Consider the following 17024-nt stretch of genomic DNA (forward strand, 5'->3'; position numbering starts at 1 on the left):
GCGCTCACGATTACAGCTAGCGGGGCGTGGCCTAGTAATGCTAGCTCATTGTTCCGCTCGTGTGGCTAACTTGCTTCGTTCTGTTTTTGTGTGTGCTAGCTTTAGAAAAACCATCCAACTGATAACTAAAGAACACATCAACTACTGGCTAAAAAAATAGCTCTCGATTTTTTTGATAGATTTTGAAAAGTTCACGAATTCACAAAATGTTTGTGAATTTAGGGGGAAATCATGAATTCAAAAAACTCATGAATTTAAAAAAAATGTCTGTGAATTCAAAAAATATTTGTGAATTAGTAAAACTATTCATGAATTTTTAAGATATTCACAAATTTGTGGATTTAAAATTGCTCGTGATTCAAAAAAACACAAATCTGAAAAATGTTCACAGATTTAAAAAATATAAAAATGAAAACTATTTACAGATTTAAAAAATTTCTTGACTTTGAAGAAACTTCATTTAATATGGGAAACAATTGGTGAATTTGAAAATTGTTCACTAAATTAAAATTTGTTCGTGAATTTGAAAATGGAAATAGAAATGATGAAAGAAGTAAGGAAAGAAAGAAAAAGCGAACAAAAAAGAAGAAAGAACCGAAAGAAAAAAACTGAAAACAACTGAGAAAACAAGGAAAAGACAAAAAAACACGCATGAAACCAGAAATTCAATTCAGCTCCTGGGAGCACGTGCTCCGAGCAAAAAAATCATTTTTCAAATGCCAAAAAAATCAAGACAAAAATTTATGTGTTGTTAGTCACATCCAAATGCTACCTGCCAATTTTGAGGCAAAAAGGTTAAGCATTTTGGCCTGTTAAAAAAAACAAAATGAACACCAAATGTTACCCCGAAATGTCACCCCAAATTTGTTTTTCACCGACAAAACACTACTGCTTCGTTTCGCATGAAAATTATCAAGCATGCTTGTGACACTAACACTAACATCCATAAAATATTCAGAATTTTTTGAAAATATTTAATATATTTTTCACGTTACTGTTCACCCAGGAGCATGTGCTTTCGGGAGCCAAAACGCCCCTCGCGCATGAAACCTTCTAAAATCTTCACCAAACCAGTTGGGAGCTCAACCATACCCCCCTTAATTACATGGGCCGGCCCACTTAGGACCATCGCTACTGCACACTATATGTGTCACCAACAGAAGTACTAATAAGTTCGTCTCAAAAAAAAGTACTAATGAGTGGCTAAGAGGAAACGCCGACCTTCGGTGGATGTCATAAAAAGGTTCCTTGAGGTGGGACCGGACACCTCATCTTTCAGATCGATTCACATAATAATGCTTGCGCACAAGAGATATTTTACGGTGCATCATACTACCCAATATAACGGGTAGTATTAAACTGATCCAACGGTGTTGATCATTTCTAATTAAGGGTAAATATGTCCTTTGTTTCAACCTTTAATTGTGACGATTCATATATTTAATTAAAATATGATTCATCACGCGGTCGTCCTCAACCTCCGACATCCCGTCGTCGCCAATAACTACAGCCGGCCAAGCCTGGAGTCCGCCGGCGGCCGCCGGCCGCCCCTAACCTCCGCTTCCCAACGCCACTTGCAGTCCCCCACCCTCAGGACCTCCATCATCTTGACGCTCCCTGCCCTCCTCCAGGCGCGCGCGCCCTCATCTCCATGGCGGTGTGCGTCAGCAGGGCTGCCGGTTGGGCTGGCAAGCTTATGTAGCTGAAGGCTCATCCAGGTATGTAGAGATTGGTACAATTCTCTACCCAGCAGCCATACAATCCATCACACACACTCAACGCACTACAAATCTAGCGCCCCGCACACATCCAGTACTAAGCAGCGCACACACCCATCATCCATCCAGTACTCGCACGAATCAGCAAAACACACAGGCCACAGTTACCAGATGAGAGATAGAGGGGATGGACTGAGCTATCTTCGTGAATCGTGAGAGACGGGGGTTTACGAGGACGACGTCAGGTCGTTGGCGACGGTAGGCGTCGGTGGTATCACATGGGAGGAATCGATCTCCGAGCAGTGGCCCGGTCGTGGCGTCTGTGGCGTGGGGCTCTATGTGATGGAGAAAGGCAGCTCCGGTGCATGAGTAGACGGCCGCCGAGCGGCATGGCGAGGCTGCGTTGGATTGCCGGGTCGTCCGGCTGTGACTTCGGCGGGTCCTTGCCTGGCTGAGGTTTAACTGATGATTACTACCCAAAATACTCCTGCCGTCTTAATATACTACCCAAACCGTGCAGTAGTATTCGTAAATCTGGAGCGTTCGTCCGCTTAAATGGACGGTTAATATATCATGGATGTACTGTAAAAGGTCTCGCGCACAACGGTGCACACATTTTTCACTGACCTTCAAAAGCTCCCTATAGTACGGAGCACTCAAAGTTTCTCACACTGTCGAGCAAGACTTTGATATCAATTAATTTTTTTTCGAAATAACCACATATATTTCATTAGACAAACATATTACAAAGAGTACACATGTGATCATCGCAAGAGGCATACATAAATGATATAAATGTCTTGCAATATTGCATCAAAGATTTCGCAAGAAGTAAAACTAGAATTTCACTTCGGCAGAATCTTGTGCCACGTCAAAACGTCGCCCACCATCGTCCTCCTTCACCGCCGAGGCAACGTCAAAGAAAGAGGGAAACTTCCTTCATACCAAGATCTAGAGGAACACCTTTACATATAATGATGCTTTTCGAGCGGATGAAACGGACCTCCGCAAGAGCAAACACATCTTGGACGTTTCTTCACCGACTGGCCACTTTTGGGCCTGTCGGTGGAAGTCCTGGTTTCCGGCTCGGCAACGGTCTCTAGCTACGTTTGCATTGACCAACAAAGCATATATTGTGCAACAATAATACATCACTTTTTTTTGAACCGGGCGAATCCCCTTTCCATTACTAGAACATAAATAAAACTTCAATGATCTGTTTTGCGGCATGCAATTTACATTTCATTAGCAAATAGAGGACCAGGTGTGGGCGAGTGATGTACTTTGACACGGCTGCACTTTTTTGACACGTGTTAGCAAAAACCAAACCCACCATGCACGATGCGCCCTCGCCGACTTGAGCCATGCACGCCACCGCGCAGACAACCAGACATGGGCGAGCTCCACATCGATCGTCTTATTCCTCACGCACATACAGTAGGTGGCTAGGGGCAAACAGTACAGTACAGTAGGCTCGTGTGTTCTTCCGTCCTGAGGTGCATGCATGCAGGAGATGAGATCCCGTCTCCTAGCTCGATCGGTGTCGGGTGAAGACGAAGACGGGGGTAGTCGGCGCGCGGCGACGTGGCAATTCGACGACCACCTACGAGGCTTGGAAGAATTCGGCGCGACCGCTGCTGCTGGAGCTAGCTGGCCTTCTGGGGGTACGTGCGTGCAGCTGGTGCGGCCGGTGGAACGCACCTTCGTGTTCCCCGTCCACGTGCATCATCCCGCTGGCCCGCCACTTGCCAGGAAGATCGATCAGCCGCGCGCGCGTATATATAGTACATGAGCTCGCTGCGATGAACATCATATTCAAAGCTGATATCATTGCCACTTTCAGGAGAGTGCTCTGTCGAGGTTCATGGCGTCCATGGAGAACATCCATGTCCGGACGGACGGCGAGCCGGGGTGCGCTCTGCCGCCGGAAGCACACGCTTTCTCGGGGGATATCGGCGGCGGTACGACGATCGAGACGCCTTTCTCTGTGTCGTTGAGCGTTCCGGCCTCACCGATGGAGACGAAGATCGGTGTCCACCACCCCGCCATGCCCCTGAGGCAAGCCCGTCAACACTCGCTGCCGTCCCCGGTAGTCAGAGGTAATGCCGACGCGCCGGCCGTGCCGCGGAGCGACACCATGCGGAAGCGGGACCGGCGATTCGACCGCTTAAGGACCTTCTCCGGCCGCCTCGACCGCCAGCTCTCCACCCTCCGCGGCTTGTCACAGGAACTGCCGGCTGCTGACCCCGAGCGTGGCAGCGCCAATATCTCCGAGGAGGACACTGATGAGGACCACGACGTCCCCACCGCCGGCCGCTACTTCGCCGCACTCGAAGGCGCCGAGCTCGACACCCTTCGTGTATGTATATATCACATTTTACCATTTCCCGCAAGCAAAACCAGGGGTCGTTGCTTTGTTTTTTAACAACATGCTGAATGTTTGCAGTCGACGGAGGTGGCGGTGCTGCCCAAGGACGAGCTGTGGCCTTTCTTGCTTCGGTTCCCCATCAGCGCCTTCGGGATGTGCCTCGGCGTCAGTAGCCAAGCGATGCTATGGAAGACGCTCGAGTCAGAGCCCTCCATGGCGTTCCTCCGCGTGCGCCCCGCCGCCAACCATGTCCTCTGGTGGGTCTCCGTTGCCCTCACCGCCGTTATCTCCATCGTCTACCTCCTCAAGGTCGTCTTCTACTTCGAGGCCGTCCGCCGCGAGTTCCATCATCCGGTCCGCGTCAACTTCTTCTTCGCTCCCTGGGTCGCCTGCCTCTTCCTCGTCAAGGGAGTGCCCCTCCCAGAGTGGGAGATCCACCATGTCTTCTGGTACCTTCTCATGGCGCCCATCTTATGCCTCGACCTCAAGATCTACGGCCAGTGGATGTCCAGCGGCGAGCGGCGCCTCTCGAAGGTGGCCAACCCATCCAACCACCTCGCTGTTGTTGGCAACTTTGTTGGTGCGCTACTCGGTGCCAGGATGGGCCTCCGGGAGCTGCCCATCTTCTTCTTTGCTGCTGGGTTGGCCCACTATGCGGTGCTCTTCGTCACCCTCTACCAACGGCTCCCCACTAACATGCAGCTCCCCAAGGAGCTCCACCCGGTCTTCTTTCTCTTCGTTGCCGCACCTAGTGTCGCATCCATGGCATGGGCGAGGATCTCCGGCGAGTTCAACAACAGCGCCAAGCTCCTATACTTCATCTCGCTCTTCCTCTATGTATCGTTGGTGGTGCGTGTCAACCTATTCCGGGGGTTAAGGTTCTCGTTGGCTTGGTGGGCCTACACGTTCCCGATGACGAGTGTTGCCCTAGCGACGGTGTTGTATGCGTCAGAGGTGAACAACATGCTAACACAAATGCTTGCGGTCGGGCTATCAGGAATTGCCGTTGTCACCGTCATCGGCGTGTTGGCGACCACCGTGTACCACGCCTTTGTGCGTGGGGACCTGTTCCCCAACGACGTTTCCATCGCCATCACGCAAAAGAGGCCCAAATTTAGCAACATACTTGCACACCTCCGCTCGCCCACTCCGGCGTCAAGTAGCTCATCCTCTTCATCCTAATTTCATTTCCAAGCATGACACCTACTTTGATGAGTCTATCTCCAACTCTAGGACAACGTGCAGCGTCGGTGAGACTCCGGTGGTGCATGGGCATGGAAGAGCAGAATGTTATATGGTCGGTGACCTGCAGGATGCATGTTGTGAATGCACACAAGAGTTGATATTGATTAGTACTCCCACTGTAAACTAATATAAAAGCGTTTAGATCACTATCTAAACGCTCTTGTATTAGCTTACGGAGGGAGTGCCAACTTATTTGTACAAAGTTCCTTCTCTTTGTTTTCTTTTGTTCTTTTTCCATCATTTGCCAACTGACTACACGTAGTGGCAGATGGCAGTGATATCCTTGAGCAATTTGCATTGCCATGGACCATGGTACGATATATAATTTCTAGAATTAACATTTGTGTTTGCAAATTGAGTGGGTTCTTGAGAAGTTTAAATTAGTACAATATCGAATTTTCAAGTATTGGTCGCCTTTCTAAGACTCTATTCTCATCTCCAATAATTCCATCGGAGGTGCTAAAAATCAGTCGACTGAGACTTCGACTTCGCGAAGTCTCAGTCGACAGTCTGGCCGTTTGATGTTTGTCGCTTCAAGATTGACGTAATATAATGTCTTTCTATCAATTCGGCCTGTTAAGATGCGACCAGCCCACTTTCTTTTCTTTTTTTGCCACGAAAGGCTACACGCGGCTGGCCAGCGGCTGGATGGCCTTTTCCATTGTTTTGCTTTTGTCTACAACAAGCAGGAAACTTGCTAGCGCAGCCCACTCTCGTGTATACCTGTATTTTCTTTTTTGTTTTTATTTCCCTTTTCTGTTTAAATGTATATAATCATCAATTTATTTTTATTAAAATGGTTTATTCGTAATTTCTTTTTATCTTTAGGCAATATGGAACATCTAAATTTTGTAGAACAGACTTTTTTACATGCATGAAGGATTTTACGCTCGATTGTTGATATCTTTTGTACATGGATTTTTGTTTATTTGTATGTTGCCAGTTATTTTTTTTTTGTACATGGATTTTTTGTTTTTTTGTATGTTGCCTGTTCTTTTTTGTAATTTTTTTTGTTTCACTCATGTATTACCCAGGAATATATTTTTTGTAATGTTGATATGCCCTATTTTTCCTACATATGGTTGACAGAAAAATGGTTGCATTTTCTTTCTTTTTTTTGTCACAAAAACTCTTGTTCCCCTTACGTACAACTAGAATTATTGGAATCCATGCAACTACGTGGGTGCAACACATATGCAATTGTATGCATCCAAAACTACGTGCAACTCAATGGATAAAATGTGTCCGCAACTGTGACGAGACTTGTGTGGCGATGAGATCGAAACATGCATAATATGGGAAATTTTATTATTTAACTTTATTTTATTTTATAGTTTTTGTACTTTCTTTTTCCCATCCACATGGAAGTCGACATCCAGTGGGATATTCAATTTCTTTTGTTTTTCATGCAATTTGCCCCGTCGATGAGGTGTTTCTTTCTTTCTTTTTATTGCTCTTTTCAAACCTTTTTCTTGCTACCTTTTTTATTTTTCATTTTTTTATTAAATAACTGTTTCACTTTTGAAAATTGGAAATGTTGCCATCTAGTTGCACAATCGGCCCCAACTGCAACTACATGTCTTCAACATGATGGTAACTCAGTGGTGTTTTTGTTGGGGAGGGAGTAGCTAGCAAGGGTCACCCCTAAGTATAGATGTACATCTTCTACGGGATTGCAACTCTTTGGTGTTTTATCGGAATATGTAGTAGTTGCATGTCTATCACTAGGCACACAACTCCAAGTGCCCGCCAACTACAACTCTATGATTTTCCATCGGGAGGACAGTTGCATGCTTGGAACTACCATGCAGTTGTGTGTGTGTGGGGGGGGGGGGGGGGGGGGGGGGTGGAGTTGCATGTATGCAACTAGGCACGCAACTCTGATTGTCGTGCCCCATCTGCAACTGCATGTCTTGTAACCTGAACGCAAGTGGACTTTTTTGTTCTGTCGGAGGGGGAGGGCCAGTTGCAAGCCCGACAACAGCCCCGCAACTGCAAGCACCGCACCCGACCGCAACTGCATGTCCTCCAACACAGTTGCAACTGGACCTTTGTTTTGACGGAGGGGGCGGGCCAGTTGCATGTCTGACACTAGGCATGCAACTGCAAGTGTTGCACTCGACCACAACTACATGTCTTCTAGCTCGACGGCAACTAGACTTTTTTATTCTGTTGGAGGGGGTGCCGGTAGAGGGGGCGGACCAGTTGCAAGCCCGACAGCATCCCCGCAACTGCAAGCGCCGCACCCAACCAAATTTGCATGTCCCCCAACGTGGTTGCAACTAGACCTTTGTTTTGTCGGTGGGGGAGGCGGGAGAGGGGGCGGGCCAGTTGCATGTCCGACACTAGGAATGCAACTGCAAGTGTCGCACCCGACCGCAACTGCATGTCTTGTAACCCGACCGCAACTAGACTTTTTTGTTCTGTCGAAGGGGCGCCGCTAGAGGGGGCGGGCCAGTTGCAAGCACGACAACTGCAAGCGCCGCACCTGACCGCAACTGCATGTCTCCCAACATGGTTGCAACTGGACATTTGTTTTGTCGGAGGGGGCGATGGGAGAGGGAGCGGGCCAGTTGTATGTCCGACACTAGGCATGCAACTGCAAGGGCCGCACCTGACCCCAACTACATGTCCCCCAACATAGTTGCAACTGGACCTTTTGTTTGCCGAAGGGGGAGGCGGGAGCGGGGACGGGCCAGTTGCATGTCCGACACTAGTTGCACGTCCCCCCATGCGCAACCACATATGTTGTAGTCTGCATGCAATTGCAAGTGACACCACCTGAGCAAAACTAGGGTGTATGTGTGTGTGTGTGGGGGGGGGGGGCGGTTGGTTGCTTGGGCAGACCGATATGACAGGTTTATTTTTAGCTTTTTCATTTTCTACTTTTTTGTGTTTTTGTGTTTTGGATTTTGTGTTTTTCCTTTTCTTATTAGTGATGTCTAGGATTTTTATTTTAAATAACGCCACTCGACTTGCATACCCATGGGCCGAACAGTCACCTGTACTCGGGCCTTGCCCATCCATGTACAACTTAATATATTTTTATTTTTATAAGATAGTGCCACTAGTTATGCACGTGCCACCCGCATGTCAATCGTCCACGCGTAGTTGCATGCTCGTCATTTCTATGCAACCTTTTTTCTCAAAATATTGTCATCTGATCGCTCACACGTTGATCACACGCAATTGCATGTCCGTCATCTGCGTGTAACTTATTATTTTATTTTAAATATATTTTATTTTCCCACGGATCACCTAAAACTAGTGATACACACTAAGAGAGAAGTAGATGGTCCCAGACTAGGCATATGCAACATTAGTCTTGTTTCAAATTACATTTTTGTTGATCAGAGAGTGACCTTTAGTTTTCTACTATCTGCTTCCCCTTTTTAGCAGTTTTTACGACAGGCACCAGGAAGCTCATTTTTAGTTCAACCAAAGATGTTCTCTAATGATCTTAAAAAAATATGTTCTCTAATTTATTTTTCTATTTCTTGTGTCAAAAGTATGTGCTCAAGTAATACATACACACATTTTTTTATGCATTATGTTATGTTTCATGGAGACACACTCCACGCCTAGCAGCGTTGACACAGACACTGATATATTTGTCAGGCCAAATACAAAAAAAATAACCAACCAAGTAGGAGACTAGACAGCCCAGTACACTTCAGAAAAATAGGCACCGGAAAAGAAGACAGCCCAGCACGAGACAAGCTTTTGGGAGGACAAAATAAAGGAAAAGCAGACCACTTAAGAAAAGAGTCGTACACACAGCCCACATGAACGAAGAGGAAAATCAATCGTCCGGGTCAAGCCTATACGTACGATCCTGACGTCAGTCGATTGAGACTTCGTGAAGTCTCAGTCCACTGAGTCCTAGCTAAACCCTAATTCCATACATAACTAACAAACTGAAAATGGCACGACAGGGTGTTCCTACAATTTCATATAGATAGGGAAAAGAAAGAAAATACAAAGTGGCCTGGTTTTTTAAGAGGGAAACAAGGCCAAAGACCGAAAGAGAACAAACAATGAGAAACAAGTAAAAACGACTAAGCGGTCACCGGATGAACAAGAACAGCACCACCAGCATATCCATCAACTGAAGAGAACTGAGTGGTTTCTTGGAAGACGCCTTCAAAAAGGAAACATTGCACCCACAGGCACCGTTGCCGCTGGCATCGACCCTTGTCGAAGACTAAGGTTTCGCCCAGAATCACCCACGACCACATCGCTGAAACCATTTGAAAGGGTCCGGACACGTCATCTTCAAATTCAAGAGCCTCGGTAAATTGATGTGCACTAGTAGAAAACGGAGATTTAAAACCGGTTCGTAAGGGCCTTTAGTGCCGGTTTCATAACCGGCACTAATTGGTGGGCACTAAAGCCCCCCCCTTTAGTACCGGTTCGGCACGAACCGGCACTAAAGTGCCACCACGTGGCGTGAGCTCGCGCCCTGGTATGGGGGACCTTTACCAACCGGTACTGAAAGTTTTTTTTTTGAAAATTTTGGAAAAAAAATTTGATTATTTTTTTTTTCAATTTTTCTAAATTATTTGGTGATTTAGTCTTTAATCACCTCTCTTAACTGCTCAAGTGTGGATCACTCATTCTAAATCATCTAACTTCCCGACCGGTCACCCATCCCTCTCACTACTCCAGCCCGAGCACGCTTAACTTTCGGGTTCTATTCTCCTTCGTTTCCAAGTCTGCACTTGTTGTTTTCCTAACAATAGTAAGATGCCAATCCTATTAACCCTCAGGAGTTTAGCTTGAGCATGAAGTCACACATTTCACTGTTTGAGTTTTTGAAACTATTATTCTAAAAAACAGTAATTATTTAGTAACACTAATATTTCTTGAATAAGTTTGACCACAGTTTGACCATAGTTTGACCAGATTTGACCAAAATTCAAAAAATTGGAATAATTATTTAGTAACACTAATATTCTTGAATAATTATGTAGTAACATTAATACTTCTTGAATAAGTAGTTTGACCAGATTTAACAAAAAAAATTAAAAAAACTGAAATTTGACCATATTTTTTTTCCTTTTGGAATTTGAGGATTCTAAAAAATTGCAAACAGGCCACAGGCGGTCTCCATCGGATGCGGATTTTCGTGCTGAATTTTTTGATATATTATACGTTTTTTTCCGACATCGTATGCAAAAGTTATAGCCGTTTTACATTTTCCCTACACTTTTTGCGAAACATGTCCAAATTTAAGTTTTCAAATTTTCCTAACTAGTAGATGTAGTAATATAACTACCTCTCGAAGGATTTTATTTTTTGAAGTTTTTATCATTTCCTTTTGATTTTTTCAGAACTGAAATGGCGACACGCGGGGGGGGGGGGGGGTTAGAGTTTGAAAATTGCCCTATAGTGCCGGTTTGTGTCACAAACCGGTACTATAGGTCAGACCCCTTTAGTACCGGTTCGTGGCACAAACTGGTACTAAAGGTTAGCCCGTTAGTACCGGTTTATGCCACGAACCGGTACTAAAGGTGATCGTGGGGCCCCAGCCTGACGCCAGCCTGCCATCACCCCTTTAATACCGGTTTGTGGCACGAACCGGTACTAAAGGTTCAACACGAACCGGCATTAATGCATAGTCGTTCGAACCGGCATTAATGGTACCATTAGTGCCGGCTCAAATTCAAACCGGCACTAATGTGCTTCACGTTTAACCCTTTTTCTACTAGTGGTATCACCTTAAAATTCAAGAACCTCGTGAAACTTATGAACCAAATAAAGAACTTATCAATCAACCTGTCCATGGGGTCAAGAGGCCGACTTATTTTGGCTCTATGCGCCGTGTTAATTATTGCCAGGCGCCAAAGCTGATGGACCCAAACATACTGAGATATTTACGGGACAACAGCAGCGCACAGATTCAGATTCCATCTCGAATTTTATGGGGGAGCAATCCGAAAATGGAGAAGCAGCCAATTACCGTGCAGTATGCACGATGGCTTGGTCGGCAGGGCGCCAGGTGGCACCAGGATAGGGTACTGCTCTCGCTCGCCACGTCGGCCATGGCGCACAACAAAACCCTGGAAGGAGAGAGGGAGAGGGAGAGGGAGCAGTGCAGAGCAGAGCAATGGAGGCCGACATGGACGCGAGCTTGGACTTCTTGGAGCTGGAGGCCCATCTGGTGTTCGATCTCGGAGACGCCGATAGGTACGTACGTGATGAGATGAGATGAATTCAAAATATTGCATTGCTTCTCAATCTCGCGTCAAACTATTGCATTGCTGACGACGTCTGTTTCGCTCTGCCCTGCCTAGCAAACGTTGGATGAGCCTGGCTGACTGCTGCAGCTCGTACCTGCCGGCCGAGGACTCGCTCTCCGGCCTCGACTCCTGCTACAACGACTCCACCGGCTCGCCGGACGGCGCCACCAGCTCGCGGTCCACGGCGTCGACGAGGGCCACCAGGGCCAGCAAGAACATCGTTGAGGAGAGGGACCGGCGCAGGCGGCTCAACGAGAAGCTCTACGCCATCCGCGGCGTCGTCCCAAACATCACCAAGGTCTACTTCATACTAGCTAGTACAGTTTGATTTGATAGGGTTTTCTCTTAATTTGTGCGGCGTTAGATGGACAAGGCGTCCATCATCCAGGACGCCGTCGCATACATCGAGGAGCTGCAGGAGCAGGAGCGCCGGATCCTCGCCGAGGTGTCCGACCTCGAGGCCGGCGGCTGCACCGCCGTGGTGGTCAAGTCGGAGGCCTCCACCGGTAGCGAGGGGGTGGAGGACGCCGGCGTTGGCTTCTCGCCGCCGAAGAAGACGAGGAGGACTGCCTCCTCCTCCTCCATCAACGACCCCGTCACTTCTCCTGCAACGCATCCGGTCCTCCTTGAGGTAAAGATTGCTCGCCGGAGAAGTTGAGTAGCATTTTTCGGGTCTTTGTATATAAAATGATCGAGAAGTCCAAATGTAAATCTAGTGAGAATGTTTCTGACCAAAAGAATAAAAAAAACTTGTGTAACAACTAAAATGTTAGCAAAGAGAAATACTCTATGAAACATTTTATAGACAACAAAACGCTTCCAAGATAACATGGCAAATGTGAAACATTTTGGGGCAACTCTATGAAACAAGACCAGGATGTCAAAACACACCATTGAATAACCGCGTGGTTTATCATTTCTACAGCTGGAGGTGATGCCCATAGCGGAGAAGCTGGCGGTGGTGAGCATGAGGCACGACAACGCGCAACACGTCATGGCGAAGATGTACAAGGCGCTCGATTCGCTCCGTCTCAAGGTCATCACCTCAAGTGTCACCGTCGTGGACGGCCGCACAGTCCACACAATGTTCATCGAGGTAGCCATCCGTGATTTGCTGCATTTCTCGTCCAATTAGTTTCCTCTAGTTCTCCTCCTGATTTCATGAACGAAAAGCTTGCTTCCATCTCTTTCGCTCGGTCGCTCTCGAATTCTTTGAGTGATGTCACATGAATGACATCATAAGGAATGTCACTGTTGGTTATGGGAGTTCTTCTATACTAATATAAAAAGACCTAAATGGGCAGATCCCATTAATCTCGGCCATCAAAACATGCAATCCAACGACCTAGACTGCTTCAATGTCGAGCGCTCAACACGTTTAGCGTGCAGTTAATTTCATGTCAAATATAGTCTAATCACATAATAACACGCAAATAATATCATACTTAATATCCGCATGCACTTAATATACTTTCAAATTAACGTGCATTGCACGTATACATTGACTAGTAAATTTAGGAGTCATGTTTTACTTCACAAGGGAACCAAGTCCCTATTTGGTTTCAAAGGAAAATTACGGCAATAGTGGGGAAACACAATTCATACAGAAAGTTTTCTCTTCAGCCCACTTGGAACGTAGGATAGCAGCCCCACCCCCCCTCCCCCCCCCCAAAAAAAGTTTTTTCCTATCTTGTGCTCCAAACGAGGCCTAAGAGGGTTGCCATCATCTCTTGTTCTTCAACCCTGTCCAATTTTTGTATGTTCTGCATTTTTTGCTTTTATCATTGGATAACTGAGACGATTTTGCACATGCTCGAAATCCTGCCCACAGGTGGGAGATATTTGAAAAAGCATTGTGAAAAAAAGTAAATGTATAGGCATGATTTGAAGGTTTGGATACAATTTTTCTTGTCTATTATTTAGTTTCATGGATATGATTATGAAAAATATTATTGAAAAAATAACCATAAAAGAATGTATGATCTAACAAATGTTCATCTAACATGTCATCCTAATGGAAGACGACAAAGAAATAATGGGCACCAGTAGAGAATCATTCACCATTTCAATCTCCCCAAGTTCCCCACATCACCGACACCTCATTAGTCAGTGAGAGGCAAGGGAACCACTTATCAATGCTTGGTGTTCATTTCTTATACGTTCTTTGTTAGGTTTGTCTGCTTTCGGCGGTTGAGATGGTGTCATGCCGAACATAGATGTTTTGGCTCCATCACTTCCCTGGCATTGTTATCATGGTCTAGGTCTACCATATAGAGCCAATGGTTCTCATTAGTAGTCGCTTCATACTTTTTATATTCTTCCTCCTCAATGCTGACTAGGCATCATTTTGACAAGTTTTCCATGTGAGACGTTTCGACCCGTACATGGCTCATTTAAAAAAAAATCTTGAGGTGTGCAACTATTAAGTCTCTTTAAACGTTATGAGGTTGGCTCTTTAGACCTTATGAAGTTAGTCCAACTTGTATGGAATTTGTAACTTCATCATCAGGTACATGGGGAAACATCAAGATGGGATCTAAAGATGTCCGCTTCGAAGGACCTTGACATGATCTTTGGTCTTGTTGTTGGTTTTCATTTTAGGTCTTCTGATCTACTGGACTTTATTTCATGAATCAATAGAGCCATGCCGCTGTTCTGAAAAAGGGATTGCCAGCAAACTTATTGCATAACATAATTTTTCCAATTACGTTGATCAATGACCGTGTTGCCAGTTCATATGACTATGTATTTTAGTCACACTTTCTTTCATACGACTCATTAGACATGTGTTGGCTTGACTTAAGCTTGTGAACACATGGATTACACATATGCATTTGGTAGCATGCACATAATTTCACTATATTTTGTGCAAATATCTGCAGCCATTTATATTCTTTGAAAATCTAGTTATTATATTTTTCAGATGGAAGAAACGGATAGTGTTGAGACGATCAAGGAGATGGTACAGGCTGCACTCAGCCATCTCGAATTCTTGATGTGAGAAGAAGCCCAAAAAAGTCCATGAGTCATTGATGAAGATTAAGTGTCTCAAAGAATGCGTAATGGGCACCCCAACTACTGATGCTCCATCATGATCAATATCATGGAGGAGAGCACGTGGTTTGGTCCAATCTGGTACTACAACATTCTAATAAAAGTGACTACAACTGCAATCACTTGTATGGCCCAAAAAATAGTAATTGTGCCTAGAATTTATGTAAGCTCATAGTATTAGTACTCCCTCCCTTGGGATTTGTGAGGACATCTCCATACATAATTATAGAACTTCAGTTCAGTTTACATCTTTGTGCACCCAACTACTGGTATGAAATCTGCACTTTAACTTTACCATGGTCGGCATTGCAGATTCTTTTTACATATTGATCAGGGTAAAAGGTAATATAATCTCGAAAGGCGATGGTGTGACCCTCGTCATCACGATCATAGTGAGTTGCAACGTGCAGGTCCAGGTAGAGTATCAGGAGCGGCTCCATGTATATCGGAACAGCCACACACTTCCGCGATAGCGGGAGCTCGCCATCGATGACCTCCGCCTTGTTCTCTTCTCCACGAGAAAAGAGCACGACACTCTCACCGTCGTAGAGTTCGTGGTGCGCGGTGATCTCGCCATAGACATGGTAGACGGTGCCAGTCCCAGTGGCACCGGCCGGGAGGCGCGAGATCAAGGTTGACGTACACGTTAGCCTATATAGCCTTGTGCAGCGCCATGAAGGTCATGTCTATCTTGCGGCCGTGTCTATGACTTTGTTGCACGCGTACGGGTTCACCGTGAACGAGAAGTTTCCATTGTCGTGATCATCGGTTTCGCCGTTATCCTCCGGGATCTTGATTTTGACCCAGAAGGTGTCCGTCAGGGCGCTCCTCGACTCGAGTATCAGATTGTTCTGTGGATCGACGATGTCTCCTCTTTGCGAGGACCAGATGTGGCAACCAAAGCCGTCGGTGGCGGCAAAGGACCCCGTGAAGTGGAAACGAGGGCGCACGGTGAAGAGCTCCACCCGGTACTTAGTAAAGGAGTAGGCTAAGTTCAGGTTTTTGTTGTCTCCATTGTAGTCGATCATGTGACCGGGTGGTGGATAGTCCCTCTCATCACAGCCATCGCCGTCTCCTCGCTGATGTAGTTGGCCATGTCCTGCGGTCTGTAGAACCCCCCATTGTCGACATCATCATACTCGCTAGCTGCTCCTGCGGTCGCCGTCGTCATCATCATCGCCGCTGTCGTTCATAATGACGCCGTCATTGCCGATGCGATGGAGCCCGCTTCGATCATTGTCGCCCCCGATGCCTTCATCGCCGATGCCATGGTACCCATCGCCGGCATTGTCGTTGTCAGGACCCCGATTCTAAGTCACATCGATCTAGCCGGTAACACCTCATATCATTTTGCGGCCTCACGCATGGTATCCCACGGGTGTCGCCTTACCATGGCCCGGGACCGTTTGCGCCTTTTGGCTCACGTATATGATAGTATCGCTAGCATCCATATAACAGAGAACCCGGGCCGACATGGCTAGTCGTGAACCCAAAGCGGCACAGACCTATGGAGACAGGCATACATGAATCACATCGAGCATGTCGGTCATCAGCGAGTGATTCCGGGCTGTAGCACTGGGCTAACAGGACTCCGGGGGACCCGGGCTGTAGCAGGCTAGGCAGGACTCCGGAAGTCACCGCGTGACATTTCCCCAAGGGACAGACATAGGAACGAAGTGAAACACATGCCGGCCAGTCAAGTGTCCTGAACAGTAGTGCTGGGCTAGCAGGACTCCGGTGAACCGGGCTGTAGCGGACTACTATGACTCGAGGAACACTAGACTACATTTCTCCATAAGAAAGGCTGCCAAGGATAAACAACTAGATTGTCGGATCCCACTCATACCAAGCATTTCAATCGTACACACAATATGCCCGATATAAGTACATACAACATGGCATCACAACAAAACTCTACAACTCAAGTACTTTATTTAAAAGGCTCCAGGGAGCCATACATAACATGTTCATACAGATAGGGGTCACATGACCCGACACTCAAGTCATACAATCATACAAGCACATGCGGAAGCAACCGGTCTGAGTACAGACACTAGAAAGAAAGAAGGCTTCTCGAAGCCTGTCTATCTACATAGGGCCCTCCATGGCCAGGATCACCACCTGGGTGGCTAGTCACTCGTTGACATCAAGGTCTACATAAAAACCCATCGGAGGGGCAGTGTTGTCGTCTGAAAACAATAAATAAGCAAACATGAGTACAAAGGTACTCAACAAGTCTTACATCAGAACCTAATATACATGCTCATTCTCAAGAAGGTGGTGGGGTTATTGCAGCAAGCCAGCTTTGACTCTTGGCTAAGCTATCCTACGGAACTTCACCAGTAAAATAGTTTTCGCACACGAGTCCACTACTTACCAACACAATACTCCACCATG

General features: G+C 46.4%; 2 protein-coding genes across 2 annotated transcripts; both read left to right on the forward strand.

Annotated features, from left to right (window-relative positions):
* Positions 1-3450: 3450 nt before the first annotated feature.
* On the forward strand, positions 3451-6066 carry LOC125547605 (S-type anion channel SLAH2-like). Its single transcript, XM_048711424.1, has 2 exons — positions 3451-4077; positions 4165-6066. Exons 1-2 carry the CDS (start codon positions 3583-3585, stop codon positions 5266-5268), a joined length of 1599 nt encoding a protein of 532 aa, XP_048567381.1. The 5' UTR covers positions 3451-3582; the 3' UTR covers positions 5269-6066.
* A 5300-nt stretch (positions 6067-11366) lies between these two features.
* LOC125542378 (transcription factor BHLH6-like) lies at positions 11367-14873 on the forward strand. The gene is made up of 5 exons (XM_048705399.1): positions 11367-11520; positions 11628-11871; positions 11938-12204; positions 12499-12669; positions 14497-14873. Exons 1-5 carry the CDS (start codon positions 11441-11443, stop codon positions 14572-14574), a joined length of 840 nt encoding a protein of 279 aa, XP_048561356.1. The 5' UTR covers positions 11367-11440; the 3' UTR covers positions 14575-14873.
* The last annotated feature ends 2151 nt before the right edge of the window (positions 14874-17024 follow it).

Source organism: Triticum urartu, chromosome 3 (assembly GCF_003073215.2).
Source record: "Triticum urartu cultivar G1812 chromosome 3, Tu2.1, whole genome shotgun sequence".
In the NCBI taxonomy this organism is placed as follows: domain Eukaryota; kingdom Viridiplantae; phylum Streptophyta; class Magnoliopsida; order Poales; family Poaceae; genus Triticum; species Triticum urartu.

What these genes read in the sequence shown, in the direction of transcription:
- LOC125547605 (XM_048711424.1), top strand. Translation starts at nt 3,583, where the DNA reads ATGGCGTCCATGGAGAACATCCATGTCCGGACGGACGGCGAGCCGGGG. An exon ending in CCGAGCTCGACACCCTTCGT is followed by an intron (nt 4,078 to 4,164) that starts GTATGTATATAT and finishes GAATGTTTGCAG; the next exon opens with TCGACGGAGGTGGCGGTGCT.
- LOC125542378 (XM_048705399.1), top strand. Translation starts at nt 11,441, where the DNA reads ATGGAGGCCGACATGGACGCGAGCTTGGACTTCTTGGAGCTGGAGGCC. An exon ending in TCGTCCCAAACATCACCAAG is followed by an intron (nt 11,872 to 11,937) that starts GTCTACTTCATA and finishes GTGCGGCGTTAG; the next exon opens with ATGGACAAGGCGTCCATCAT. An exon ending in CGCATCCGGTCCTCCTTGAG is followed by an intron (nt 12,205 to 12,498) that starts GTAAAGATTGCT and finishes TCATTTCTACAG; the next exon opens with CTGGAGGTGATGCCCATAGC.